The sequence below is a fragment of the Papio anubis genome, chromosome 9 (assembly GCF_008728515.1).
Source record: "Papio anubis isolate 15944 chromosome 9, Panubis1.0, whole genome shotgun sequence".
Classification (NCBI taxonomy): domain Eukaryota; kingdom Metazoa; phylum Chordata; class Mammalia; order Primates; family Cercopithecidae; genus Papio; species Papio anubis.
The window spans coordinates 105,491,005-105,517,866 of NC_044984.1; the positions used below are offsets into that span (position 1 = coordinate 105,491,005).

The window sequence follows — 26,862 nt, forward strand, 5'->3', positions numbered from 1 at the left end:
CTGCACTGCTTTTGCTCCACATTGCATTTGTAAGATTTATCAATATTGTTTGTTGTGGTAGTTCATTCATGCTCGTGGCCGCACTGTAGTATTCCATTGGGTGAATAGATCACAAATGTATTTATCCATTCTCCTGTTAATGGGCATTTGGGTTGTTTCCAGTCTGGGGCTATTATGAATAGTGCTTCTGTGAACATTCCAGACCAGCGCTTCTCAAACGTTAATGTACTCATGAATCACCTAGAGAACTTGTTAAAATCAAGATCCCGATTCAGTAGGTCTGAGTGTTTGCATTGCTCTTAAGTTCTCAAGTGATGCTGATGCCACTGGCCTGTGACCATACTTTGAAGAATGGGGCTGTATTTTGGTGAACATATTTCTCTGGGGTAGGTACCCAGGGTTGGCATTGCTGGAGCATGGGGAGGCATATGTTTAGCTTTAGTAGACGCTGCAAGTAGTTTTCCCAGATACTGACCCCTTCTCCAGCCCTGTATGAGGTTCCAGTTGATCCACATCCTTGTCAACACTTGGTATTATCTGTCTTCCCTTGTAGCCATTCTGGTGGGTATGTAGCGCTATCTGCTTGTGGCTTAAATTTTCATTTCCTTGGTGACAGATGAGGTTAAGCATCTTTTTGTGTGTTCATTGACTGTTGGAATCTCCTCTTATGTGAGGCGCTGATTTCAGTCTCTGGCCCATTTTTTTATTTGGTCATCTCTTCCTTATTGAATTTTTAGGAGTGCTTGATTCTGCACACATCAGATAAACTGTACATTCCTTCTCTCTCTGTGGCCTTGCCTTTGCGCTTTTATTGCACCTGTTCTTTTTAATGCAACAATTACTGCTCAGGACTCGGGAGCAGGGTGCAGAGGTTCCCATTTTGCCCGTCCTAACCAGATTACAGTACGTTGCTGGTGGGATCGTCTTTCCGCTTCTTATTCATGCACACACCCCACACTCTTGTTCCTGACCTTTCTCAGAGGGACATCTCCCCGAATTCATGAACATTCCTCCACCTAGCCTGGCCCCACAATCTAAACTGCTCTAGCCAGGACGTCCACTTAACCATGGTCTTCCTTTCGCATTTTCCCACCTCTCGATGCTTTTTGACTATGAGATGAGTTAATCTTTCCTGAACATCCAGAGAGATGCCTGGCATTTTTAGCTGATCAACAGACCCTTTGTGGCTTAACAGAGACACACCTGAAGGTGGTTGGTTCCAGATGCGAGGAGCAAAGGCAAAAGAGAGGCAGGTGGGCATCTGCCTCCATGTGTAGCTTGTGCAAGAGTGATTTCGTTCTCGATCAGTGAAGATCCCTCACTGTTGGGCCTGCTGCTACCCTCAAAGCTGAATGCTCCGGCTTTTAATCTGTGTGCATTGACTCCTGCCATGAAACTGACACCCTCCAAGGACCCTCCTCACACTCACCTCCTGTTCAATGCTGGTCTCCAGCTGCCTTCACTCCGCACCCAGCAGCTGAGCACAGTCAACCTGCTCGCACATCCAGCCCACCAGGAGGGTCCTGCTGTCCGGCTTCCCACGCAGCTGAGCACAGCCAACCTGCTCGCAGATCCAGCACGCCAGGAGGGTCCTGCTGTCCGGCTTCCCGCGGGACCCCACCCCCTGGCATCCCTTGAGAACAAACAGTGGAAGGGCAAAACTTGGAGCCTCCAAAGCCCCCCTGCAGGGGCTGGATCTGCAGCTATGCCACTCACAGGTCTTGTGTACCAGGCAAGTGCTAACCTGTCTGAGCCTCAGTTTCCCCATGTATAAAATGGGGATAATGGTGGTACTCAACTGGTAGAGATGCAGAGGGGGTGAGATGAAGTCTCATGGGTAAAGTGCTAAGAACGTGCCTGGCCCACAGGGGTCATTGTGTGGCCGTCTACCACTATTATTGTTCTTATTTTTTTATTATTTATTTTTTCTGAGACAGAGTCTTGCTCTGTCACCCAGGCTGGAGTACAGTAGCGTGATCTCAACTCACTGCAACCTCTGCCTCCTGCATTCAAGCGATTCTCCTGCCTCAGCCTCCGGAGTAGCTGGAATTACAGGCGCACGCCACTACGCCAGTTAATTTTTGTATTTTTAGTAGAGACGGGGTTTCACCATGTTGGCCAGGCTGCAGAACCTGACCTCAAGTGATCGGCCCACTTGGCCTCCCAAAGTGCTGAGATTACAGGCATGAGCCACCACCCAGCCCTGCCACTATTATTCTTATGACTGGTCTGCCCATGCCCGGGCTCTCTCCACCTGCCGTCTCCCATCTCATACCTGCTGATATCCACCGTGCCTTCTCCCACCTCCAGGCCTTTGGACCTGCTGTTCCTCCTGCCTGGAGTGTGCTTTCCTGTTCTCCACCTGGGGACCCCCCACTTTGTTCATGCCCAGAGTCCAGTGTCACCCCACTTCCTTCGGGGCACCTCCCTGACCCCTGGCCCTGGTACGGGTGCCCTGAGCTAGCCAGCAGGATGGATGGTTGGCCTTCAGGTTGTGGGGAGCAGGAGCCAGTCTCTCTTGATGCTTATAAGGAAGGGTATTTATTGAGCACTTACTGCATACCAGTTTAATGATGGGGGCTTTTTATTAAGCACCTTATCTTGGTCTTACTAACACCCTGTTACCACCAGCAACAGAGGCCCACACGTGGAAAGCCCTAGGTTCTGCAGTGAGAAGGTGGCTGAGGGGACTATTATTATTATTATTATTGGAGATAGAGTCTCACTCAGTCACCCAGGCTGGAATGCAGTGGTGCGATCTTGGCTTACTACAACCCCTGCCTTCTGGGTTCAAGTGATTCTCCTGTCTCAGCCTCCTGAGTAGCTAGGACTGCAAGCACACACCACCATGCCCAGCTGATTTCTTGTATTTTAAGTAGAGATAGGGTTTCACCATGTTGGCCAGGCTGGTCTCGAACTCCTGACCTCAAGTGATCCTCCTGCCTCAGCCTCTCAAAGTGCTGGGATTACAGGCGTGAGCCACTGCACCCTGATGGCTGAGGAGATTTGAACCCAGCCCTACTCCTCCAACTCTTTCTTTTCCCCAGAACCACATAACCCGCCTTCCAGCTCATGCCTTCTTCCTGCATTCACTAAATCTTCATCAGGTGAGGCTGCTAGTAACCCCTGCTGGCTGCTCTCTTCCCCCACCAGGAACCCTAGGAAAGGAGAACTTGTCTGTCCAATTCATCATCACAGCCCACCTGGGGTCTGACACAGAGAAGGACCCCTAAGTCCTGGTTAAGTCAGCAGCTCTCAGGGTGTGGGTCAGTGACCCCTAGATGTCCCGAGGCCTTTTTCTTGGGGTTTGCAAGATCAAATTACTTTCATAACAATACTAAGCTGCTACTTGCCCTTTTTACTCATATTCTTTCACAAACGCATAGTGGAATTTTCCAGAAGCTATCCAAAGTAGCTTGGATGACATCAATTGTTCCTATGGCTAATAGAGTGTGTGTTTGTGTATCCTTGTGCTTTAAACATTTCTCGGTTTTAATTTTGAATATGATGACTATCGATTGCTGTGACCTACCTGGACAAAGCCCTTTGGGTTCCTCCGTCATTTTTAAGCTCATAAAAGGGTCCCGAGACGCAAAAGTTTTGAGAGCTGCTGTGTTCAATGAACAAATGAATGAGCTGGGTGAAGGAAAGAGTGAATGGAGTGTGAGCCAGGGCGTTTGGACCCGGCTTGTCTTTAAGGGATGGTGGTCAGGGTGGCAGAAATGGATTCAAGGGAGGGAAGAGCAACTCAGGAGTCCAGGAGAGAGAGGGACGATCCCACCTGCCTGACTGCGCCCCATAGCCCTGATCAGTCCCTCCAAATACCCTCTGACCCTGGCACAAGCATCCCCGGCACAGCCGGCGGCTGACTGTTCCGAGGTGTTTTCTACAGCAAAACAATTTGAAATAATTAGAACTTTACAAAATGTCTTTAAACACGCTGGTAATGGGCATAAGAAAACACTTGTGAAGTGTAATCAGTTATTAGCAGCTGATCAATTATCCTCATGGATAGCTGTTGGGGGGGAGACAAGAAGCAATAATAAGCCCCTTGATTAACTAATTTGAATATCTTTGGGGAACAAATTCCGAAATTTCTTTCTATTTTCTCCCCCGCTATTGTAATTGTAACGCCGGCCGCACATCTGCTGGATAAAGACGGATGGAAATGGTAATGAGTGTTCTGCTGTGAACAGGCCCCTTGTTTGGGATCCAGGAACGAAGGCGCTGGAGGTGTGGGGGGTGTGGGGGCTGCCAGCCGGGCCTGGGGACCTGTCACTGGCTGGAGTGGGCAGCCCTGCCATGGGCTTGGCCTCTGCCTCCTGATGAGATGTCAAGGTCGGGGAAAGCCGACTGCGGTGGGCAGAAGGCATGGGCAGACAGGTGCCCCTCTGGGAAAATCAGTACAGATTCTCCTGAAGACCCTCTAGGGCCGGCTGGGACAGGGACAGTCTGTCCCAGGATGGAGCAGACAGTGAAGGAAACCAACATTCTGGATGCCACTCAGCCTTGGGCTCCTCCGCAACCTTGCTGGGTGATAGGCTTACAAAAGGCAGGGGTGACTCAGCTGGACAGCGTTAAGGACCCCCACATTCCTGCGGGGTCTTTGATCTCACAGGACAACATGAACATATCACACTAGTGGCCACCTGGCTTGCAATCGCCTTGCGGCTAAAGCGAATCTCTAGATCCAGAGTCCCTTGGCTTGAATCCAGCTCTGCCCCCTCAGCTGGGTGACCTTAGGCGAGTGACTTAACCTCTCTGTGCCTCAGCGGTGCTCATCAGTAATAAAGGAATAATAACAGCACCCCCTGTCCTGGGGTTCTTGTAGCACAGGGCCACACACGTGATAAGCACAAAATAAATGGAAGCCGTCATTATTATTATTATCTCCATCCTGCATAATTAACAGGCTAGACCCGAGTTTGCAAACTGGCAGGCCAGGGTCCAAGTCCCCAGTAAATCTGTTTTGTTTGGCACAAACTGCATTGTTAAAATTTTTGTCTGAAATTGTTGCCAGTGATTACAGTTCAGGAGATTTTCACATCAAAAATCTGGATTTGGGGCCTTTCTGGAGAACTAGCCCCCCGACCCTGCTGGACCCACAGTTCCATGCAGCAGCAATTGGCCAGAGCTCAGCGTTGCAGCCTCCTGTAGCAGGGACGCTGGTCTTTCCTTTGCCACGGCCCCACCCCACCCAGTCATTCCATGGCATCACCTCCTGGGGCCCTACCCTCACCTGTAAGCCCCAGGAGGTCAGCTGGGAACAGGTCTCCTCAGTCCCTGATGTACCCAGTGCCCATCACACAGTAGGTGCTTAAAGCATATTTGAATGAGCGTGTCTTCAGATGAGAGGCTGATTAAATGAACAGATCCAGTTTGTGAGGAACCCCAGAGCCTGGGTGGTCTTGCCTGAGTGAGGCAGCAAACTCCACCCTTGGTTGTGTCTATCTGGGGACCCCCAGCCATCCAGCTCCTGTACCACCCAGTGGCCATCGGAAGAAAGTCCTGCTGTCTGTGCACTCCCATCTCCCTCTCCCCACCCCTACGGGAGATGTTCTGGAGACCCACATGGAGGGGTGTCAAACTCCCATCCCTTAAGCAGGAGATCTGAGACCCAAAGTGCACCAGAGAAGCCACAAACAGCCCCGTGGCCAGCCAGCACCTGCAGTCACTGGTCCCCGTTGCTCTCATTCAGACAAGGCCTTTTCTGTATTTTGTTTGAAGCCGTTCAAAAACGAGCATGTGAAACCACTTTTAAAATCCCTCCCTCCCTTTCCTGCCCCAACACACCTTTTTTTCCCTCCCCTGACGTTCCATCGCTTAAAAATGGCTTAGCCAATTTGGGTTATTTTTAGAAAAATGCTGGTATGTTGGCTGACAACCTGTATTTTAAGTTTCAACCTGATATGGAAAAGACAGAGTTTATAAACCCCCTAGGGAAAAAAAAAGAAACACAAAACATTGTTTTAGAATAGAAATCATCTGAAACTGACCCCATGGGTCCCGGCCAGTGGGGCATCACTGGGCACCAGCCCCTGGTGTAAGATTTCAAGGGCACAGAATGAAATTGGTTCTTGCAAGCTTCTGCCAACATCACTGGGAGAACTGGATGGAACATCTTGTGGACTGACAGACATGGGCTGGAACCCTGGTTCTACCATGCTCTGTCCTTGAGCTGGGGAAGCACCTTCCCTGAGCCCTTGGGACAGCCATCTGTGACATGGGGATGCTGGTAATCACTGTAGCTAAAACAGTGGACACAGAGCCCGACACCAAGGACTTGTCTATAATGTTTGTTATAATCTTGATGGACCAATGCAAAGACAAGGCTCTCAAAGCCAGCACGAGCCTTACGAATATGAGGAGTGGCTGCTAAGCCTAGCTTCCCCTACCTCCTCATTTCTTTGTTTTGAGTTTTTTCCAGCAGCTTTCTTGAGATACAATTGATATGCTGTGAAATTCACCTATTACACACGTACAACACAATCGGTTAATATATTTATGGAGTTGTACAACCATCACCACATCCAATTTTAAAACATTTCCGTCATCCCAAAAAAGATCTTTTGGGTCCTTTTCCAGTCACTGTCTGATCCCACTCCCAGCCCCAGGAAACCACGAATCTGTTTGCTGTGTCCATGGATTTGCCTTTTCTGGTCATTTCGTATAAATGGGATTATACAATTAGTCTTTGTATCAGCTTCTTACATTAGGTATAATGTTTCCAAGGTTTGCCCGTGTTGTAACGTGTATGAGTATTTTGTTCTCTTGATTGCTAAATAATATTCCATTGTATGGATAGACCACGTTGTATCCATTCATCAACTGATGGGCATGTGGGTTGTTTGTATGTTTTGGCTGTTGTGAATAGCGCTGCTGTGAAAGTTTGCACGCAGATCTTTGAACACATGTTTTCAGTTCTCTTGGGTAGAGGAGTGGAACTGCTGGGTCATAAGACAAATTTATGTCTAACTTATTAAGACATGGCAAAACTGTTTTTCTGAAGTGGCTGTACCATGTTGTATTCCCACCAGCAGTATCTGGGCTTAGTATTGTCTTTGTTGATATTTGAGGGTGCATTTTTGGGCCCTGGTTTCAATCAGAATTTGGGCTGGGAATTCTGGGAGCTATTGGAGCTTGAAGAAATGAAGGACAGGTGGGGGCATGCAACAAAATCACACATCCTTAGGTGTTCTAAAGCAGCACTGTCCTATAGAACATGTAGATGATATATATCTGAACCATTCTGTATGGTAGCCACTACCCTTTGTGGTTACTGAGCACGTGAACTATGGCTTGTGCAGCTGAAGAACTGCATGTGTGATTGCATTTCATTTAAATTAATGTAGAGGTACTAAATTTCAATAACTACAGGAGGCTAGTGGCTACTGTATTGGACAGTGCAGTTCTAGAAGTTCAGGATCACTGCTCAGTATGTTCTGGGTCCTTGAATCTTTCAGAGGATTGAGCAGAGTTCAAACCTTTTAATTATGGATAGCTGGAATAGGTGTGGGGCTCAGGGGCGAGAGGCTGTATGTACAGGAATATTGTGTCTAGATGGTGCTCAGTGACTCAGAGAAGAAGGGATTTAGATTGGAGTATCTTGTAGAGTCACTAAAAGAGTGGACGGGCTCTGGAGCTAGGAGGACCCAGGTTCAAATCCTAGCCCTGTTGCTTCCCAAACCTGAGACCTGGGGAAACTGACCTATTCCCTCCTAGCCTCAGTTTTCTCATCTGCAAAATGGAAGTATTAATATCTCTCTCGAAGGACTGTTGTGAAGCTCAGAGAATAATTCCTCTAAATCCCCTAGCTCAGCGCCTACCACTTAGTCAGTGTGGGAAAGGATCAGCTTCTGTTACTGTTATTTTTATTGTTGGTGCTATTCTGCCTGGTCCCCAGGACTGGATAAATGTCATGTCAGCCCAGACTCCCACATCCTCATCCGTGAAAGCTGAGATGTTAGACTGTCAGCATCACACTCGCAGGGACTTTGCAGTGGCCGCTGTTGGATCCCCAGTGCCTGGAACCGTGCCTGGCACAGAGGGGACGCTCCTTACATGTTTGTTGAATGAATAAGTGAGTACATGCTACTGGCTTGTTGGCAAGCAGCGTGTAGGCATCTTGAGGGTTCCTGGAGAGAACAACACCCTCCTTCAGAAATGTGGTTTGAAAAATAGCACTGGATGCAATGCCAGCGGTGGCCTGTCCTTGTGTGAGGGCAGAGACAGCTTCCCTGTCCTTAAATGGCTTAATCCAGCTGGAGTATGGCTGTGGCTCAACCCAGTCTAAGGTCACCCAAGGCGGGTGTAGAATGGGTGAGGCTTAGCCAGGTCAGATCCACCTCCCATCACCAGGGAGCCACAGGTGAGGTTCACACAGTGAAATAATATAGCCCCGAAATGTGCATGGGCTTACATTCAGGTAATTTTCCCAGGCCCTAAAACATCAGGATGTGCTAACTTTTCCCACAGCAGCGCCCCCACTCAGGCCTGTTTGGGGGAACCCAGTGGTTTCATCCCTTTCATCTGGAATTTCCTGCTACCCTCACTTCTTTCTTCCCTTTCTTGCTGCTATTTTGTTATCTCCTTTCCAACCCTGGACCCTAAAGTGAGATATTTCCATTCTTCCAGAATCGTAATTTTTTGTTTTATTTATGTGAAACATTCTGTAGTTATCAAAATCTTTTCATACTCATTATTGTCATTCAGTGAGCAGAGAAACTTGGTGAGGTGAATATTCATTTAAAAATTGTCTATTACGTCTGGGTGCGGTGGCTTATGCCTGTAATCCCAGCACTTTGGGAGGCCGAGGTGGATAGATCACTTGAGTTCAGGAGTTTGAGACCAGCCTGGCTAACATGGCAAAACCCCATCTCTACTATAATACAAAAATTAGCCGGGTGTGGTGGTGAGTACCTGTAATCCTAGCTACTTGGGAGGCTGAGGCAGGAGAATCACTTGAACCTGGGAAGAGGAGGTTGCAGTGAGCTGAGATTGCGCCATGGCACTCCAGCCTAAGGGACAGAGTGAGACCCTGTCTCAAAAAAAAAAAAAAAGAACAGTGTCTATTGGGCTTGGGCCAGGTCCTGGCCTAGATGCTGCAGCTATGGAGGTGAACAAAACAGACAAGAGTCCCTGCCCTCCCAGAGCTTGAGTCCTAGGAAGGAGGCTGACAATTAAATATGCAGATAACTGTGTCTTTGCAAATGATGATGAATGCTCTGTGGAAAAGGAGGAAGGAGAAAGTGGATCTGCTTTAGAGGCAGGGTGCCAGTGGGGCCAGGGAGGGCCCTGCTGAGAAGGTGGCAGCATTGGGGGGATGGGGCGGGATTGCAGGCAGCAGGTACTGCACATGCAAATGCCCTGAGGTGGGAAAGAGGCTGGCTCATTGGAGGCCCAGGAGCAGCGGGGGTGTAGCTGGAGTGCATAGAGTTGGGGAGAGAGGGCCCCCACCCACCAAGGTATAGGAAGCTGTGAGCAGAGGCCTGGCCCTCTAGGCCCAGTGAGAAGTCTGATTTCAATATAAGACCGTGGCAAAAATACGGACAAGTTTCAAGCCAAAGAAAGAGAAGATGTGATTCACATTTTGAGCGACTCACTCTATCCGCCACGTGGAAAATGCAGGCAAGGGTGGGTGCGGAGAGAAAAGGGAGGAGGCCTCGGAAATAATCCAGGCAGGGGAGGGTGGCAGCTTGGACAAAGGCGGCAGTGGGGGTGGGTATTATTTCTGGACGTTGGCGGGATTGAAGAGACGTGGCTGGGATTCGTTCAACAACACTATTATTCTGGTGGTACAAGTGAGGACACTGAAGCTCGGAGAGGAGCGCTGACTTGCCCTGGGGTTAGAGCTAGCAAGAGCAGCAAGCAGGATTTGAACTCAAGCCTTCCTCATGCTGCAATCTGCATTCTGCACTTCAGTACTACTCTGGGCAGCTCAGTGTGATGTCCAGCCCCATCTCTCTAGCTGAAATGATGCCCACAAAGATTATCCCCATTGTGCAGATTAGGAAACAGATCCGGGTGTTAGGATTTCCTGGCTGGAGAGCACCAAAGACAGGATTTGAACCCAGCCCACACTCCTAATCTGGTAATGTGTGTGCCCTGCATCCTAGGCCTCTTTAGGCTGTGCAGAAAGAAGGGGAATGAGATGGGCAGAGAGAAGGTCAAGGATCCACAGGCCCTGGTCTAGGGCAGGCTGGTCTGTCATGCTCAGGTTTTCTCTTAGTTGATAGAGTAAGAACTCAATTCTGCACAGACATCTGGGTGCATCTGTGTCTGTGTGTGTCTCCATGTGAACATGTCTGTCTGTGGTATGTGTCTCTATGTGTCCCTGTGTCTCTGTATCTATGTACGTGCGTTTCTGTCTTACATGTATGGATCTCTGCATGTCTGTGTGTATGTATGTGTCTGTGTGTGCATTTATGTGTCCATGTGTATTTATGTCTTGTGTGTCTGTGTGTCCGTCTACAGTCACAGAGAAAAAAGCCTGCAGGAAGGCTCTTTTCTACAGCACTCTGTTTGCATGCTGCGTGGTACCCTACTCTTCAGTTTTTCACAGATGAACATGCTTTACTGTACTGTTAGAATCAGGAGGGGAGGTGAACAGAGATAAAAGTCTCCTTGGGTTGCGGGGGAGAGAGCATTTGGAGAGAAAGGTTTTGCCTGTGTTGTTTTGGGAAATGGCTTTTTATGGTTTGGGGAGAGGAGAGGACACCCCCTCTTGCAGCAAGGATCCAAGCCCTGTCTTTGAACTCTCCCACAGTTGGGTCTGCGCCTGCCCTGTGTAGCCGTCCCTGGCCATGCCTTTACTTACAGGGGAGGCAGTTGGGGGTCTCGGGTGCAGCTTCAGGTAATTAAAGTCAGCTGGATAGGCATTTCACATTCATGTTGGTAATAAACACTTTAATAAAATGTAGAAAGATAAAAAGGGATTTTTGTTTTTTAGGTTGTGTTTTTCTTTCCCTCCCTCCCCCATTCTTTCCTTTCTGGAAGTGGCAAGAACTGTATCTCAGGACCCCGTACAGCTTGATGTGAAATACACCCGGGACAGGGAACAGCTACTTGGACACTGTTTATGGAGTGCTGTGGGGAGGCTAGGACAGGGGCTTCTGTCGTGGGGTCATCTGGGAAGCAGGAGCCTCATGGCAGACTCTCGGGTAACCCTACCTGGCCAGCCCCTATTCAATTCAGGCCTCCCTCCCAGAGGTGTCATCACTTGGATCAGTGTCTTCTGACCCCAAAAGAATAGCCATGATGTACGTATAGGATGCAGCCAAATTTGGGGTGTGCCCAGGAGTTAGGAACGCCAGCAGAATTTGGGGGCAGGAACATTTAGTTCGACCTCTGATTCTCTCTTCCTCCTTATCAGCCCTACCAAATTTTTTTCTTCATAAATGCTTCCGTCTTCATGCTTACAAACTAGACTCTGCGGGGGCATTTATATTAGCAGCGATGCTTCCCATTTGTTTAGGAAGAAATTGCATCTACTGGTTTCTGCTGGGCCTCTCCGTAAACCCTCAAGGCATCCTTGCTCTCATTTAAACAATGGTGGGGCAGGCAGGGGGAGGTCAGGCACTCTGCAAAGTCAACAGCAGGCAGGGGACAAGACCGTGTAGCCCCTGGGCTAAAGTGGCTTGTGACCACCCCGGCCGCTCCACGTTTGAGGGCCTCCCCTCTCAATCTCACCTTCAACCTCCCTGGCCGGGGCTTCTCCTTGCCAGTCCCTGAAATCCATCACCGCTGTCTCCTGCCTGATGCCCCCATCCACCTTCCTCTCTGCTGGTAGCAGGGGATGGTGTGTCTGCTCTGCCAGCCTCTAGGCTCAGTCTCCTGTCCGCATGGTTCCCTGCAGCTGCCTGGAGGTGGGAGTGGCACGTCTGCTCAGCCAACCCCTCTGGCTCCCAATCACTTCTTGCCTTGGTCCCACGACTTTCCAACCTAATCCCCACAAGGCCGTAAGATACATCCAGATGGTCACCCATTCCCCAACATCCTGGGGGTTCCAGCCCCACACATGCCCACGGCTCCTTCCTCCTCCAGTGCCTTCCCCCAGGCCCCACATGCCCTCAGGCTCAACTCTCCTAGTGTGCTTTTCTTGGGACGCCTGCTCGTTTGTGTGACAGTCCTCCCCAGTCCTCCCCAGTCCTCCCCAGAGCATGAGGTTCTCAGAACCCCACCCAGCATACAGTGGGCACTTAATAAATGCTTCCCTACCTGGCACCTTCTCAACCCTGCATGCCAGAGAATTTTTCCAGAGCTTCCTGAGTTTCCCACAGACCTTCTTCCCACCCCCAGATGCTCCCAACCTTGAAAAAGAGGCTGCTCCAAGAAATGAGTTAGAGCAAAGATGTTCAAAGTGGCAGACTTCAGAGTGGATGCAGTGGTTTGGAGAAGAGTGGACCAGAGTTCTAAGCCCAGCTCTGCTTTTGCCTGATTGTGACCTTGAGGCAGTGACATGATCTCTCAGGGACTCATTTTCCCAGCTGTAAAAGGGGCTATTAGGAACACAGACCTCCCAGAAGATGCAGTGGGCCAAGGCATTAGAAGTGCCCTCATGCAGGAGGCACTCGGCTTCTGTGTTGTGAATCATTGCCACTGTGGCCCCTAGCAAGAGCCTGGCATGTAGTAGGTGCTCAGTAAACATTCATTGACAAATGAATGAGTGAATGATCATTTGATGGGATCCCTTTCCCCCACCCCCATTTTGCCAGGGGGACGCATTCTCTGGCCTCTCACCCAGTTGGGCCAGACTTGTCAGCCCTAAGAGGGGCACAGGGAGTCCCCAGCCCCTCACCTGACACCTATCAGAGTGGGGGCTATTTTGTTTTCCTGGTGCCCGCGAGGTTTTAAATTCCGAGAACTCGGAATATAAATCAGCAATCAAGGGCAGGAGGAAGTGATCGGATGTGGCTCTGGTTTTCGGGACTTGCCGGCGAGATAATTAGGCGTTTGATTGGCATCCTCTCTCAAGGACAGCCACCTCCAGGTCCTGCCTGCACAGGAGCAGGCTTGTTTTCCTGCCTGATGCTTGTGGCGGGGGACTGATGGGGGTGATGGGTGGGGTTAGGAACCCAGAGTTAGCCAGTCTTTCGTCTGTTCATTTGTTCATTCATTCATTCAAAGTATTGAGTACCTAATATGTGCCAAGCATCAGGACACAGCAGTGACCCAAACAAAATCCTTGTCCTTGTGGAGCTGACATTGGAGTGGGTGGGAGGCAGGCAGCGGAAACAGGCAATAAACAAATGGAGAAGTGACTACATAAACGTGTCAACGACAAGGGCTTGGGAGAAAAATAAGCAGAGGGCAGCTGAGGCAGAGAGGAGGTGCTTACTGTTTTAAATAGGACAGCAGGACAGGCTTCTGGGAGAAGGTGGTGTAAGAGCCGAGCCTCCGAGCCGGTGAGGAAAGGGAGCAGCCAGTGCAAAGGCTCCAAAGCAGAAACGTGCTTAATGTGTTCAAGAATCAGTAAGGGCTGGGCGCCATGGTTCACACCTATAATCCCAGCACTTTGGGATCCAAGGTGGGTGGATCACTTGAGGTCAGGAGTTGGAGACCAGCCTGGCCAATGTGGTGAATCCCCATCTCTACTAAAAATATAAAAATTAGCTGGGCATGGCGGCACATGCCTGTAATCCTAGCTAGTCAGGAGGCTGAGGCAGGAGAATCACTTGAACCCAGGAAGCGGAGGTTGAAGTGAGCCAAGATCGTCCCACTGCACTCCAGCCTGGGCGACAGAATGAGACTCTGTCTCAAAAAAAAAAAAAAAAAAAAGAAAAAAGAATCAGTAAGGGCCAGGTGTGGTAGTGCACTCCTGTAATCCCTGCACTTCAGGAGGCTGAGCCAGGAAAATCACTTGAGCCCAGGAGTTCAAGACCAGCCTGGGCAACTTAGTGAGACCTTGTGCCTACAAAAAAAAAAAAAAAAAATTAGTTGCATGTGGTGGTGCCCGCCAATAGTCCTAGCTACGCAGAAGGCTGAGGTGGGAGGATCGCTTGAACCCAGAAGGTTGAGGCTGCAGTGAGCTGTGATTGTGCCACTGTACTACAGCCTGGGTGACAAAGCAAGACCCTCTATCAAAAAAAAAAAAAAGAAAAAAGTCAGGAAGGACCCCATGTGCCTGGAGCAGAGTGGGCCAAGGGTGTGGAAGGAAGTGAAACCTAACATGAATCATATGGGACCTTGACTCAGTCTCAAATGGGAGCCATGGAAGGGTTTTGAGCAGAGGAGGAACAGGATATGAGTTAGGTTTAACAGGATCCCTGTGGCCGCCAAGTGGGGAAGGGGCCATAGGAGGGTGAAAGTGGCAGTAGAGAGCCCAGTGAGGAGGCTCCTGTGGTCACCCAGGCAGGCGATGACAGTGGCCTGGCCTAGGGTGGCCACAGTAGAGAGGAGGAGAAATTGTTAGATCAGGCTGACAAGATTTGCCAATTTACATCAGCCTGATACCTAGGGCAGGCAAAGCGGCTGCTGCCTCCCAACTCCCAGGGCCTCAGGGCTGGTGGCAGCCCCAGCCCAAGTGCCAGCCTTGGCCCAGAGCATCCAGCCCTTCCCAGGCACCTCCCATAGCCTGGAACCCCTGCAGTCCACCAGCCTGTTGTCCTGCCGGTCCCCAGAAAGAGGTGATGCCCTGACTGCGTTTTACAGCAGTGAGAGTCCTAGATGCATAGAGGCACAGATCTGCCCAAGCTCACAGAGCTGACAAGCAAGAAGGTCGGGACCTGAACCCATCTGCCTGCCAAATACTGGCTCGTGGCCTGCCTCAAACTAAAAACCAACCACTGCCTGGGCTTTCTGGAAGCCTGAGCTACGGAACTGCCAGGTGGGCCTGATGTCCCACAGTTGTAATTGCCTGTGTGCTCCCCATGTAACCACATGCTCCATGTGGGCAGGACCTGGGTCTGTCTTGTCCCTGGTAACACCGTAGGCACATAAAAAGTAGTTATTGAGTGGACAGATGGACGGGTGGATGGACAGACAGATGGACTAGGCCTGGTCATGCTCCTGGTCTTCAGGCCACGGCAGACCTTGTACAGACAGTTTAGGGAAAGGTTGCCCTCCAGGGAAACAACCCAGAGGAAAATCAGAAAGTTACAGGTTCGGGTCCCCATGATGACACTTCCTTGCCATGTGATGTGGAGCGAGTGGCTTTGTTTCTCTGCAGGTACCGTGCATCCGATGACACCTGCATCCTAAGACCCTTCATTGGCTCCCTCAACAGATGTTTCTAGAGAATCCGCTGCACTCCAAATGCAGTGAATGGGAGAGAGAGATGAACTTTTGTAGTGCTGGGCATTGTGGACCTAGTTGATAGCCAGCCCTCTGTGGGGCAGTTGTTAGCCTGCTGTTCTCACAGCACTGGGAGTTTTCTAGGAAGTTGTTGGCAGTCTCTTGGCTCATACCTGGGCCTGAGGTTTGGCTCTTTGATCCGAATGTGAACTGTCCATCACCCTAGCCCAGCTGATAGAACGCGGGGAAGCCAGCTTGGCTGGGAACTTTGTTTCTCGTAGGCACCACCCCTTGCCCTGGCCTCGGATAATTGGCCCAATACATCTTGGCATCTGAATTTACATACAGCGCAGGGAGTGATGGATGGCTCTGGTAACCCGGGCTGTCTCCCAGCCGCGGCTCAGTTATCCATCTCGGCGGGCTGCAGAGCCATCCGTCTTGTCTTGTCTCCTCACTCATGGCAGGCTGGCAGGTGCCCTCCATCCTGGGTCATCCCCCAGCACCCTCCCAGAGCTAGCCCTCTGAGGCCCCTCTGAAAGCGACACTCCCAACCTACCCCACAGCAGATAGAACAAGTCCCTTTGCTCTGAACATCCCCTGAAGCCCTCCTCAGTGTTTGCCAGCAACTCTGATAGCAAAATCCTGAAGACCTCCATGGGCCCAAGATGCAGAATGGGACATTTGCTCCCACAAAGTTGTCCCTCCATCCCCCTGCCACAAGGGGCTTCTCATACTTATTCCACTAATAGTCACTCCACAAATGTTTATTGAATGCCCACTGTGCACCAGGCGTTGAACTAGAACCCCTAGATAGCTGTGAACAAGAGCTGTATCACCCAGTCATGCACACAGCCCCCACCCTTGAGGGACTGCATGCCATTGGTAGTTGTCAACACTCTAAAGACCCTAGACATCAAGCCAAGCACTTGACCTGCTTACAATCTGGTTCTCAAGGGGTCCTGACAATAACCCTATGGGCACGAATTCTTATCCCCATTTTATAGACACAGAAACGGAGGCTGAGTCACCTGTCCAAGGTCACAGTGCTAGCGAGGCATCAAAGCCAGCATTTGAACCCAAGTCAGGGGTCTCTGAACCGTGTCACTGTTTCCCAGACAGACTGAGCTCTTTAGGGGTCTCTGGCCTTGACACATAGCATTCGCTCATTCATTCAACCAATAAACATTTCTAGAATGCCTGCTGTGTATCAGGAACTGTTCTAGGCACTGAAGATATCTTGTTCTCATGGAGCTTTCATTTTAGTAAAGAAGTAAAATACACAATGTATTTGGTAGTCATATGTGTTAAGGAGAAGAAAACTCAAGACAAGAATAGGAAGACCAGGCCAAGTGTAGTTGGTGCACGCCTGTAATCCAAGCAGTTTGGGAGGCCGAGGCAGAAGGATTGCTTGAGCCCAGCAGTTTGAGGCCAGCCTGAGCAACATAACAAGGCCCTGTCTTTACAAAAAATAGATTAGCTGGGTGTGGTGGTTTGCACCCGTGGCCCCAGCTACTTGGGAGGCTGAGAAGGGAGCATCGCTTGGGCATGGGAGGTTGAAGTTGCAATGAACCAGGATTGTGCTGCTGCACGCCAGGCTGGACTACAAAGCAAAACCCTATCTCAGAAAAAAAAGTAAGGGCTTTTGCAGCATTCCCATTTCCTCTGCCTGGGTTGCTTGGCTTCTTTATCTGACAAATTCTTCATCCTTCCAGACCAGGTCAGATGCTCCTATCTTGGCAACTCTTTTTTTCCAATCACAGTAAGTCACCTTGCTCTCTGTGTTCCTGTCATACTGTTTTTGTACTGCTCATAGTGTATGTTGGCACATAGCATTAGAATGGCTCTCTCTGTCTACCACACTGTACTGTGAACTCCTCAAGGACAGGGACTGCATTGGTTGGTTTCTATATACCAGTACCTAGCACTGTGCCTGACACAGAATTGGACCAGTGATTGGTTGGAATGGATGATTGAATGGAGTTAGATAACAGATGGATGACTGCTTGAGTGATTGGGTACATGGATTCTGGACAAGATCAGTTGGATGAATAGATGAATGGATGATCCTTTTCTAGATGATGAACTGTTGGATAAATGGATGGTTGGGTGGGTGGGTAGATGTGTGATTAGATGAATGGATAAAGGGATGGTTGGTTAGATGGGTAGATGTATGACTGGATGAAAATGGATGGTTGGGTAGATAGATGTATGATTGGATGAATGCATAAATGGATGGTGGTTGGATGGGTAGATGTATGACCGGATGAATGGATGAATGGATAAATGGATGGTTGGTTGGGTAGATAGATGTATGATTGGATGAATGGATAAATGGATGGTGGTTGGATGGGTAGATGTATGACTGGATGAATGGATAAATGGATGGTTAGTTGGGTAGATAGATGTATGATTGGATGAATGGATAAATGGATGGTGGTTTGGTAGTTGGATGGATGTTGCATAAAGGGCTTCCAGCCTGGTTAGCACTTCAGTGGTTACTGGCAGCCCCTGCCCAAGTTGGGACCACACTATGATTTAATTAGAAGAGGTAGATTAAAGCTCTGCCTCTTCTTTGCCTGATCAGTTTCCATACCCACCCAAAGGCAATACAAAAGACATGTTAGGGTTTCACTCTTCTCCAAGCCTGCACTAAAGATAATGTCTCTGCATGATGGCCTTTGTCACCTTTCGCCAAAATTACTTACACCCAAGCTTGTCTGTTTTGGTTTCTGAGCTCTTGGAGGATTCAGGCTATATCTGGCTTATCATTGCCATCCCCTTTATCAAATGCCTAGCACATCAGAGACCATGAATGCGTTGATGGATGAGTGGATGGGTAGATGAGTGGGTGGATAGATGGGGTCCAACGTCTTCGGTTGCATCTCCCTGTAGTAAGGTGAAAGCAGAGCTCCTGTTTGGATTTGGGGAATCGGTGACTGTATTGGAAGTCATAATCACTGCTCATCTTGGCTTCTGAAGCCTGGCCTGGAATCTTGACCTTCACTTCACATACATATCCTTACAAGAGATAATGTACATAAAGTGCTTAGTGCACTCAATAAATATTAGTATATAGGTAATAATAGACACTCAAGAAATGTTGACTATGAGCTATTGTTTCCTATAAGGAACTTCTGTGTAAAGTTTCATTTGAAGATAAAAGTTCTAGGGCTTAAAAAAATCTGGTGGCAAATATCAGAAAGAGTTAACAGGGGCTCAAAGCAGACACCTAACTTGAGGGGTGTCTGGGAAGCCTTTATGGAAGAGGAGACATTTAAGCTGAGACACAAAGAGATGAGTAAGATCAACCACAAAGACAGAATGAGCTCATCCGAGCTGAGGGAAAGGAGACTGTGGAACCATGGAGTCAGAAGATTCTGGTGCATTTGGGTTTCTGCACGGAATTTGGTCTGGCTGGGAAGGAAACAAGGAGAGGGGGAAGTGGGAGGGACCCAGGGACACCCAGGAGTGAGGAGATTGTCCTAGGCCAGGTTTTAAGCCAGGAGGGACATATTGATAAAGAGATTGTTTCTCTTCATGGGATCTCTTTAAAGCCTAGTAACAGCTGAGGTCCTCAATTCCTTAAACCCAGCTCGCAACACTCACTTTTTAGGAGGTTTCTTCTTGGAGTTGGCCCTAGGGGGATATGTCTGAGTGTGAGGTGTCCTTGGAGCTGAGAAGAATATGGGCACAGGTAGGCAGGATCTCAGGTTGTATCTTAACATGTGTTCCCCTCATAGGAATGCAAATTCTAGCCCAAGGCTTTTTATATAGCTGACACTTTGGGATCAGGTGTGAAATTTCTTTAAAAACTAAGTGTTCTTGTAAGATTCCCAATCCTCCTGGTTGGGGAAACCCGGACAAATTGAGAATGCTAGGGAAGCATTCTCCTTCCCTAGCCAAGACCCACCCTCCCCTCTGAGAAAATCCAACCTCTTAACCATGTGTGATGTGGTTGGGTAACCAAAACTATCTGTGCCTCCGTTTTCTCATCTTTAAATGGGAGACTCAGATATGATTCATGTTTACTGAAGTGTGGGACACATCCCACTGATGGGACATGAAATTGTAAGCATTCAGTAGAGCCAGGGTTAGGAGGGATTGACTTGGGTTCTGAAGAACAGTTCTCCCTTATCTCTTCCACCCTTCTTCATTCCAACAAGCAGAAAGTCTCTGTAGGGGACTGCATTACCTTTAACACCTCTCCAGCACTTGCTAACCTTTTATAACAAACACAGGCAGCAATGATTTGTTTTTGGTTATACTTCTGTTTTAATGGCTACCATCTGATTATGGTACACAATTCTCTAGTGACAAGAAAGTGTCCTTTTCAAATGCACTTATTTAGGTTTAAAAAAAAAGGGAAGGAGTCATTAGGTAAAAGTCAGGAATAGAAAAAATGTGTCTATGATGTCAAGGTCCAAATCATGGTTACTTTTAAGGGGTACTGACAAGGAGAGAGTACTAGGGAGTTTTCAGAGGCCCTAGGAACGTGAATGCTCTACATCTTGAACTGGGTAGTGGTTACTCAGGTGTAAACCATTCACTAAGCTTTCGCTTGAGCTCAGGAGTTCGAGACCAACCTGGGCAACATGGCGAGACCCCCATCTCTACAAAAAAAATAAAAACTAGCCAGGCATAGTAGCACATGCCTGTAGTCCCAGCTACCCAGGATGCTGTGAGAGGGTCACCTGAGCCTGGGAGGTCAAGGCTGCGGTGAGCTGTGATCATGCCACTGCAGTCCAGCCTGGGAGACAAAGCAAGACCTTATCTAAAAAAAAAAAAAAAAAAAAAAAAATTTAATTCACTGAGCTTAACATTGAACTATGGAACTTAAAGTGATCCATATCTCAAAAAGAGAACCATAGGAGTCCCTTTGAAGAAAAATATTAAATAATCATATTTTAGATGCTATATCAATATGGCAAAATTCACACAGAGGGACATGAGTGGTCAAAGTTTGGACAGCAGTGACCTGAGCAACCTTGAGGATTCCTTCTAGCTCATATGTTCTGAGTGCCTTGGAGGACTAAGTCCCAAGACTGTTCAGCACACCAGTGGCAAACCCTCTCAGAGACAGGGGCTCTCGCTGGGCAGTGGGCACTTCCAGGGGGTGCTGCAGATCCCATCAGAAGAGCCCCTTCCTCCAAGCCCCCGGCTTCTCCTGCAGCGCCCGGTACGGGGTGCAGCTCAGCCCCGGCCTCCTTTCTCTCTGCATATTGGCCCGAGCCTCAGCTGCATCTATCATCTGCTTCAGGCTCATTAAAATTATTTCTTTTTAGTTGCAAATGGGCTGTTTATGATGATCATTATTTGAATGGTCTGCGCCGGGCTCCGGGCTGTCTGTCTGCTGCTGATGGCCGGTTAATCAGATGAGTCTCCTCCCTGCCTGGGCCTGGCCCAAAGTCTGGGGCTGTGTTAATCATGGCTCCCCCAGGGCTTGGTGGGGCCAGCAGGGGCTGGGTAGGAGATCCTGACTTCTGTTGGATTACCAAAGCTGTGTGTGTGGTGGTTCAGACATGCTTTCTAAAACGCAGCTTTAGACCAGTGCTGGTTTATGTTTGTGATAGAATTTTTTTCCATTCCTTCAAAATAGATATAATGCCATGAGCTTTTTAATTTTAGCTGTGTGTATTATGAAAGACCCGTGCCGATGCTGTCATTGGCCCTCTTGCTTTGCTGATATTCAAATATCCTTTCTTTTAGGGTGGGAGGGAGTGGTTTTTAATGTCTTTGCTTGATACAGTAACATTTGGCAATACTCTACCAGTCTTCCTTTCTTTTTAAAGCAGAATTTTTACTGAGCTGTGAAATCCAGAATTCTTGAAATCATTGATCTGGTGAGGTGTTTTCTTAGCTCTCAGTTTATCTAAGCATAAGATTAATATCAGCCAAGGCCAGGCATGGTGGCTCACACCTGTAATCCCAACACTTTGGGAGGCCACAGCAGGTGGATTGCTTGAGCCCAGTTTGAGACCAGCCTGGCAACATGGTGAAACCCTGTCTCTACCCCAAAAAAATGCAAAAATTAGCTGGGCATGATGGCACATGCCTATAGTCACAGCTACTAGGGAGGCTGAGGTGGAAAGGTCATTTGAGCCTGGGAGGTCAAGGCTGCAATGAGCTGTGATTGCACTACTGCACTCCAGTCTAGGTGACAAGAGTGAGACCCTGTCTCAAAAAAAAAAAAAAAAAAAAAAAGACAACATTTATTGAACACTTGAAGCTTTACACATCCATATCATTTAAAACAAGTGCCCTGAACACCCCCCAGCTGATGGAGAAGCGGAGCAGAAGCCCACTGAAGAGAAGGGCATTAAAAATTTGCCTTTATAATCCACCAAGGAGATAATCCACACCTCGGTTATTAGAATTGACTGTAATATATTTCCAAGCCCCTGCTTGAATCACCATACAGACACATTAATGTGTTTGCTCCCTGAGATGATGTATGTTAGGAACTTAGGCATAGTGCCTGGTACATGTAAGCTTTCCATAAAAGGTAGTTATGACTATTTACTATTATTATTATTGGTGTTAGTGTGTTTACCAGTGAACTGTGGCAAGAATTCAGGGTTGAAGGACAAGCATAGATTTAGGCAAAATTGAGAAGAACGTGGATGTCAGTGACTTCGTCTGCTCGAGGAAAGATACCAAGGGCTGGGCTTGTGGTGGGGTCAGAGTGAGGGTCCTGGTGATGTCCCCCTGCCTTCCCTGGCTTGGTTCTTTCTGCAGTGTGGACACAGCAGACATCCTGTCTGTCAGATTTGCACCCACCAGCAGCCTGAGAGGTGCAGGTGGAGGGAGTCAGGCATAATTGTCTGTGATAACACATCAGGTGGTTAGACTTATCCTGCTCTGCGATTTCCTTTCAGAACCTGGGCTGGATGTTTTTAATGAGGAGTCAAAGTCCACCCCCACCAGGTACATTGGTTGCTGTGTTATGGGAAGGCACCAGTGTCCCTGCAATAAGAACATAGTGTCAGACACGGCCGGGTGCGGTGGCTCATGCCGGTAATCCCAGCACTTTGGGAGGCCGAGGTGCGTGGATCACGAGGTCAGGAGATCGAGACCATCCTAGCTAACATGGTGAAACCCCATCTCTACTAAAAATACAAAAAATTAGCTGGGCATGGTGGCAGGTGCTTGTAGTCCCAGCTACTCGGGAGGCTGAGGCAGGAGAATGGCATGAACCTGGGAGGTGAAGCTTGCAGTGAGCCGAGATCTCACCACTGCACTCCAGCCTGGGCAACAGAGTGAGACTCCGTCTCAAAGAACATAGTGTCAGACACACAATAATCCAAGATGGAGAGCTGTAAACCCATGTTCCAGTTCTGTTTGTCCTGCAGCAATGTAAAAATCACATCTTTGTCTTCAAGAGAGAAGAGAAAAACTAAAAAGAGCTGAGAGTACGCTGCTGCAACTCAAATTGACCATGGCACTCTAGTTTTTTTCTGTCCTGCCAAGTGAGATTCTGTCCACATGGCCGTGCCAACCAGTTGGGTTTTGTCTACCTTTGTATATTGCTACAAACACTGATCTCTCCTGTCACTGGATATTTTGGTTGTGATCAGTTGTAGTTTCTTTATTAGAAACTGTGATTAGTTTTAAGTGATGATAAACCAGAATTCCCCCTTTTTGCTCATAACACCTTGTTCCTCACCTGGCTTAATCCTGGTATAAACCGGGCTTTTAAACTGGAAGCCCCCATGTACCTTCAAGTGGGAGTACCCTGTGCTTTGGCAAGAATTGCTTTCAGCACCTTGGAGAGCACCTGTTTCCGCTCCTTCCACCCCCAACATAGAGACAGGGTCTCTGTGTCACCCAGGCTGGAGTGCAGTGGCACCATCGCAGCTCACTACAGCCTTGACCTCCTGAGCTCAAGCAGTCCTCCCATCTCAGCCTCCCAAGTAGCTGGGACTGTAGGTGCAGTGCCACCACGACAAGCTTGTTGTTCTATTTTTTTGTAGAGAGGAGGCCACTATGTTGCCCAGGCTGGTCTCGAACTCTTGGCCTCCCAAAGTGCTGAGATGACAGGCATGAGCCACTGCACCTGGCCCTCACCTCTATTTCAAAGCTACTTTGGTGCCTCCACCTTCTCCCTTCTAGTCTCATAATTTTCTAAAGAAGTTAGACATTTCTCCAGAAATAGAAGTTCCTTGTTGGATTTCTACAGAGAAATCCATAGGCCAGGGACACTCTTCCCAGCTTGGGGTGCCAGGTTTATGGTGCTCTGGTGAGCTGCTATTGAGCAGATTTAGTGACTCTGAGACATGATATAAGACAATTACCATGCATTTCGTCTCTTAGAGGGAAAAGGATTTGCAGTGGGTTAATAGTACTTTTATTTCATTATCTAATGGCAAAAGTGTTTCATTGTGTGTGCAAGATGAATGTGTATTAGTGATGACAAATGGGGTCTTTCAACACGGTGCTGGGCCTCATCATACATATGTTAGATTAAAGAGTTCACCCTAGAAATACACTCCCGCATCTGCGTGTGTGTTTTTAATAAATCTGATTGCAGAAATTTATTGCATCACCGGATTTAGGAAATTATGGGGCTTGATTGCTGCAAATATAATCGGGTGATATATACAGAAATGCTCCTCGAGTTATGGTCCAGAAAAAAAGCCCATCTCGGGATGGTGCAAGGAAGCAGCCGACCACATAAACAGAGCATTTCTTGAATTATGCAAATGAAATCCACGACAACTCATGGTGAATTGTACTCCCCTTGTGAAACTGCCACCATTAAAGTGAAGAAAGCTTCAAGAGGGGTGATCAAATATACATGCACGACCAGCAGACATTGTCTGTGATGTGTGTGAACCGGAGCATCCCCCCTTCCATCCCTCTCTCTCTTTCCCTCGCTGGTGCATCCTATAAAAACCTGGTCTGATACCTTCCTTGCATATAAGCCAACAAAGCGCCTTCCAATCCATTTCTTCTGAATCCAGGAGTCTTCAATGAAATATTTCTTAGACTTGAAGTGAACCTTAAATGATTTACTGCGAGATACACAAAAGGTCAGCTTACTTCTTATTGGCACCTTCATTTTTCCAAAATCTACTGAAATTAAAAAGCCATCTATATCTTAAAAGGCGTATTTATGAACCTTTAAGTGTAAGTAAGTCATAGTTGGAGCCGTTCCCACCTCTGATATATGAAAGCTGTCGACAGCACTTTCTTCCACTATAATATGCCCATACAATATGCCGCACTTTACTATTTTGACATGGTTTGGAGATGTTTTCTACAGTTACTGACAAGCTTATGCCATCACTCCTTTGGAAATTTAAGAGGTGGGGCAGGGGGTGGGGGAAGAGATGAAAAAAGAAAAAAAACCAACTCCACCCAACTTTATAGAAGATTATTGATCTGGCCTGACTTCCAATGAGCAAAAAAAGCCGTCCTGGATTTTTTTTCAGTTGCATCCCAGTTTTGTAAATTATTTATTTGTGCCAGGAGTCAATATCCTGTCTTTTCTCAGCTTTGTAAGTTAAGAAAACTTGTTCAGAATGCTGTTTTGTACAATGGTTAAAAAGGAATAAAGAAAAAAAATCTTTTTCTTTTCTCTCTCCTTTTTTTTTTTTTTTTTTTATTGTTCCAGAAGGAGCTTAATTCCGTCGCTTCTGAGCTGTCTGCACGGCAGGAGGAGAGTGAACATTCTCATAAACATTTAATTGAACTCCGCCGGGAATTTAAGAAAAATGTACCTGAGGTATGGTATATTTGCTGTTATAGAATTAACTCAGTAGGAATGCAGATTTCTCTCCATTCAAACTATATTTTGAAAACTGTAGATGTAAGTGACTAACAAGAAAAGAAGCTAATTAGCCACAAAGAAAAATGACAGCCCCCAACCTTTTGGGGTTTCTTGGCCTAGCGGTGCTTAACAGTGCCGACTGAAGGGGGGGCGGGGCGTTTCTCCATCAACGTCATTGTTTTTCGAGGGTGCTGTGAAACGTCCATTTTCCCCCCACATTCATATCCAAGTCAAATGCCTGGCCTTGCTGGCAAAGACAGTGTGCCTTAGAGTTCTTGATTTTATTTTGCTTTCCCATTGGCGTCTGGAAGAAGGCAGCCGTCGACTCTCTAACACCCTCTCGGGGCCTGCTGGCGCTCATCATCTCTGAAACTCGGCCTCTCACCCCCTGTACGTGCACCTTATTCTTCCCCTTCACCGCCTCCCTTGCAGTCCCAGCAACCAGCTATGCCTTTTTTCTAGCAGCCATTGCAGGGAGCTTGGTAGGGGACAGAGAATGACTAGCCCCCAGCAATGTAAGAGTCCCCCAAGGAACGGACTAGAACAGACAAGTTTCTATTGTTTACCAGCCCTGGATGTGTGAATTCTTTTCGCTCCTCTCACAGGCCCCCCTATTGCTTCTCAAATTACAAAACAAATGATGAGAATAAACACAAATAGGGAAAATAAAGCCCTCTGACTCTATATGAAAAGGATGTGGCACATCAGGGCTGTGACAGGGAACAGACATCAGGGATCTCTGCGGCCGGATCTCCCCAAAGCCAACTGTGTTTCCTTCTGGTCAGCAGAAGGTTAACATCTGTCCTTACCTGCTCAGGTGTGCTGCAGGAAGGTGGGGCAGAGTTTGGCATTCAGATGGGAGACTTGGATTCCACCAGTTACACTCTGCCAGTCTGATACCGGGATTGGTGGGGGATCCTGTTGCCATCTCGCTGTTCAGGGAGGGGAACATGGGAAGACAGGGAAGAGGCAAACCCAGCTAGGGATCAGGCCATATGAGCACAGAGCGGAGAAGCCTCAGGTCCACCTCAGCCTCTTAGCTGCAAAATCCTTCTCACACAAGTCATAAATGTCTTTGGTTCTTCAAGGCAAGAGAAGGGACTAGGATCTAGCTAGAATTTGTCCATGGAGCAAGTCTGGAAGGAAGAGAGTGTCTACGTGGAGAAGGGGCATGAATCTCAGGTCTAAAAGCCTCTCCCATGTTGTGGCTTCAGAAAAGTCAAGCCAGGCCTTTGGTTTGACTCCAAGAGCCAAGAAGGCACCAGTGATGCTGAGAACCCTTCCTTCGCCTTTTAGAACAGAGCTCAGCTTGGTCTAGAAACTAGTTTTTCTCCCCAGAATGAGGTTACCTTTGACTCTCTTTTGACTCCAGGAAGCAGAGCTGAATCCGCCCCACATCTTCACAGCTGCACATGCCCTCTCTCTAGTCAGCTTAGACCCTCTGTCTCATCCTCCTTCTCCTAGCCCAACTGACTTTCTTCTGAGGCCATGTGGGAGCCCCCAGGTGATGAGGGAAATCCAGGCCATGTTTTAAGCCTCTGAGTTCAGCTTACATAATTTTAATACTGCATAATTATGCAATTATGTAATTAGGAGGAATAAGTTTCCATTCCTATTATAGTTGTGCCTCTGAAAATTCTCCTTTTTGGAGCCAGTCTCTCCTGATGGAGAAAGTCACGCCGAGGCTTTATTTAAGAGCTCCTCTGGCTGGTGCCCAGCTCACCTCCTGCTCGCGCCTGTGCTGGGCGTCCCCCAGCCGTGAAGCAGACGAGGCGGCGTGCTTCTAGAAATGGGCGGTATTAGCACGAAGTCCCACCAAGCCTGTCCCTCGCAGAGTGCTCAGATACTTGAGTGTGGGCCTG

General features: G+C 48.2%; 1 protein-coding gene across 5 annotated transcripts in view; it reads left to right on the plus strand.

Moving 5' to 3' along the window:
• Window positions 1–26,862, plus strand: part of CUX2 (cut like homeobox 2) — a 319,501-nt gene that overhangs the window by 157,399 nt on the left and 135,240 nt on the right. For all 5 annotated transcript variants that reach the window (XM_031650754.1, XM_031650756.1, XM_031650753.1 and 2 more), the window contains exon 2: window positions 24,845–24,955. In XM_031650754.1, the coding sequence (XP_031506614.1) occupies window positions 24,845–24,955 (111 nt within the window). The remainder of the gene's footprint in view (window positions 1–24,844; window positions 24,956–26,862) is intronic.